General features: G+C 31.9%; 1 protein-coding gene across 1 annotated transcript in view; it reads right to left on the bottom strand.

The window, feature by feature from the left end:
* LOC118749535 (neuronal acetylcholine receptor subunit alpha-7-like) overlaps window positions 1-2,832 on the bottom strand; it is a gene marked incomplete at its 5' end in the record, with an annotated part of 18,588 nt that extends 15,756 nt beyond the window's left edge. The window contains 1 exon segment of the mRNA XM_036484339.1: window positions 2,788-2,832. Coding sequence (XP_036340232.1) covers window positions 2,788-2,832 — 45 coding nt within the window.
* Window positions 2,833-3,632: the final 800 nt, after the last annotated feature.

Here is a 3,632-nt window from a genome sequence, read left to right as displayed (position 1 = left end):
TAGTAACACTTTCTTTGCTGAGTATTTTGAGTGTCATTCATTGTGACTGAAATGAAAGCGAACTCGAGCTTTGGACACCAAGGCAACAAAGTCTTTTGCTTTTGCTTTTCGGCTTTAGAGCGCTTTTTACTGCTTTGTTTCATTTAGCTGTCGTTCAGCTGCCAGTTTATCTGCAACTCAAACTCTATGGCATTTTTATACCCGTTGTTGCTGCCTTTGGAATTGTCAAAGTATATTGCTCATGGCCTTGTGTTAATTTTTAGGCAAATCCTCTGAGAGTTTTCTTTTTCGAGTTGTAAGGCGAATGAAATTTCATTGCAATTATGCTGAAACAATTTCCTGTAGGTGGTACCGTTTTATTAAGCAAAGATTTTTAGGATTAAGGAATAACTTATTTCCTTCCTCTGCTGTAATACATCCTTAAAGGATCTTATTTCACGTTTTGCCTGCTCAAGTGAAGTTACTTATTTTAGCCTGCAACATAAATTACAGAAGGCGTCAACCTATTAAGGATATCAAAAAAACTAATCTTTTAATTAATCATATGATTAATCACAAGCAAAAAAAAATTAATTTCCATTAATTGTAAGTATTGTGAAATAATCGATTAATCGAATTTTTCAAGGCACTTTTTTACAGTGGGTAATTAGTTTTGACAAGCGTTTCTTGGTGGCTGTAGCTCCAGCTTTTGAAAAAAAAGTGCTCAGCAGGCACCGAGGTACCAACTAAATGACAGTTTTCATTTCTGCCGTGCGTCCATGACATTCCGCTTTAGTTCGTGGACTTGACAATTTAAATAAAAACTCATTTCGTCTGGTGGGTGACCCAAATCATCATCTTTTCGCTTTCCTTTGTGTACAAGGGATTTATGAGAAGCCCAAAGATAGAACTCATTTTCTAGTGATTCTAGTGACGACTCGCTACTCGTTTCCGTAAGATCATCTGGCATTTTATATCATTATGCAAGAACTTCATTACAGAGGCCAATGCTAACGGATGTTTGCAGCTATCAATGGATGGATTTTAGACAACTTCAGAATTCATATTTCTTGAAAATATTTTTACGATTATTTTAGAATTAATTGATTAATGAAACACAAAACTATGATACAATTAAATCATAAATTGGACAAAAATAATCGATTAATTTAATCAAATGATTAATCGCAGCCATCCCTAATACCATTTATGGACTAATAGAAGAAGTGGCCTTGCAAGATTTAAATTTTATAATTTATTGAATTGCTTATACGAGTATTAGTGCGTTTTTCGTATGCCTTAGTTCACAGCGAATAAGTACTCAATTTTTTTTTTTTAAATACTATATACACATCACTAGGGGTTGGATTTGTATGCAAAAAAAGCCTAACAATATGCGCCATCACAACTATAAACAAAATACAGTTAGCGTCAAATATATGAATATCCCGACGTTTTGACGATTTTATTATGTTAAATTTTTCTTAGTCTTTTATCAAAATATAATTCATTCAACAGCAAAAACCACAAGAATCAATCTTTTAATTTCATACAGAACTCGGGGGAAAATGCAAGAAATACCAAACAATTTCCATCAAAATTAAACATTTTTCAACTCGATTACGTAGACAAATTTTGAGTAATGAATAAAAGTCTTTAATAACTGTTATCTAAGACATAATATAAAAATCAAAAATAACTGTTATGTACAGATTATTTGTATAAAAATCAAAAATAATTGTTATTTTGTATTAGTAAAATAGATATCAAAAGTAATTGTTATTTTTTTTTTTAAGTTTGCACACAAATTACAAATAAAAATTTTATTTTGAAATTTGATTCTCGGTGAAAAAAGAAATCGATTGGTATGTATCACTTAGTTGTAGAACATTTCCTTCATAGTGAGATTTTCAATGACCGTTTTCATCAATAACTGTTATGTTCGGTTTCTGGATTTGAGAACATTCAAGAATTACATTGAGAAACCCATCCTACGTACAAAAGAGTTGCTGCAACTCCAAGCGAACTCACCATCAGATACTTACATACATATATTCAATTTTGAAACTACATCAATAAATACTAGGAGCAGTACGTAAGCAATAAGCAAAATGTCATGTGAACGCAATTATTTGAAACCACAGCTGCTTATCGCAACGGAAAAAAAATAACCAAAGGCGGAAAGTAGAAGATAAATATTTACAGCATTGTAGTAGGGAGAGCTCATCTTTAAAAAAATAAATAAATAAGAGAGAACCATATCCACTTTGGGCTTCTATCGCCCTTTAACAAACTTAAGCACTTAATATTGTCCACCGGGCCGTCACTTCCTTCGGCGTTGTTCCGCAACTCGCCCGGAATTTCTGTTTATTTGCTAAGTGTCTGCAAGTTCAACCAAAATTGCTGTTGACATTATTCCCTGGACAGACAATTTTCCTGCGCTAAAGACTAACGCGTCTCTAATCGAACTCGAAGATGCTCGAGCAGTGGCAATAAATATTTCTGATTTGAATAACATTTGTGTTGCAGCTGGCATACGCTTTCACCCAACAGACAACAACTAATCGCCACTGGCAGTCTCCTCTTCTCCCTGCACAGCTTATTTATTGTATTTATACAAAGTCTCGATATTTATTTGATATTTTGTGATTTCATTTGCTTCGATTTAGTTATGCTTCCCAAAATCATTTGTTGATTGTTTGTTTTCCCCCCCCCCCCCCCCCCCCCCATACCGTCCTATGAATTTATTTGTGATTTCAGTGCGACAATATTTTATTGCATTTGCTTTTGCTTTGCTTGCCAACTTACCAATTTGAGCCAAATATTTGTTATAAGCAATTGGTTCTTCTCGTCCTGGAAAGAAAGAGAAATATGAAGAAGAGAAAAAAAAAATTAGTAAGAACATCACTAACTGCGAATTTTAAGTATAGTTTTTGTTAGTGGTTTTGTTAGTAGATTTCAAGGAGAGTTTTAGAATATATTGTTAAATTTGCTGTACTTATGTTACTGACATATGTAACATACATATATTAAGTGCTTAAATATAAAACAGATGTCAATGCTTTTTCAATCGAATCACAAAAAATTAGATTTTGACGGCATCACCAAAAAATGTTGCGGTTTCCGCCGGAATTACCTAGAGAATTTATCAATAAAAATGGTTTCTTAGAGGATTTTTTTGAAGAGAGTCTTCTAAGACAACAAAACAGTTTAAACTTAAAAAATCCGCATAAAAATTTTAATAATAAGATTTTAGATGCTGTTATTTATAACTTTTTTCAAAGATTGGTTTAAGAAAAACTTAAATAACTGCACCAAAACTCTATCGATTTAGATTTATGATATCTATAATTTCTATTTTCATCGCTTTTTATTTACTTGCAAAAGAAAAAATCATTCATGTCTCAATTTAAATTTTTTCAAATATCAACACTCCTTAATTAAACTTGGAATGACGCTTGTTCATCTTACCTATAACTTTCATACTTTGAATTAATTTATTTGCAAAGAAATAAAAAGGGTGAGAAAATTTCTTTCTAAATCGGTTAAGTTTTGGCGGAGTTTTTTAAGTTTTTCTTAAACCAATCTTTGAAAAAAATCGAAAATAGCATTAAAAATCTCATTATTAGGATTCGGTTGAAAACATTTTTTTT

This window comes from Rhagoletis pomonella, unplaced genomic scaffold (genome assembly GCF_013731165.1).
Source record: "Rhagoletis pomonella isolate Grant_MI unplaced genomic scaffold, Rhpom_1.0 Rhpom_scaffold_00018, whole genome shotgun sequence".
NCBI classification, from domain to species: domain Eukaryota; kingdom Metazoa; phylum Arthropoda; class Insecta; order Diptera; family Tephritidae; genus Rhagoletis; species Rhagoletis pomonella.
This window is presented reverse-complemented; position numbering and strand designations above follow the sequence as displayed.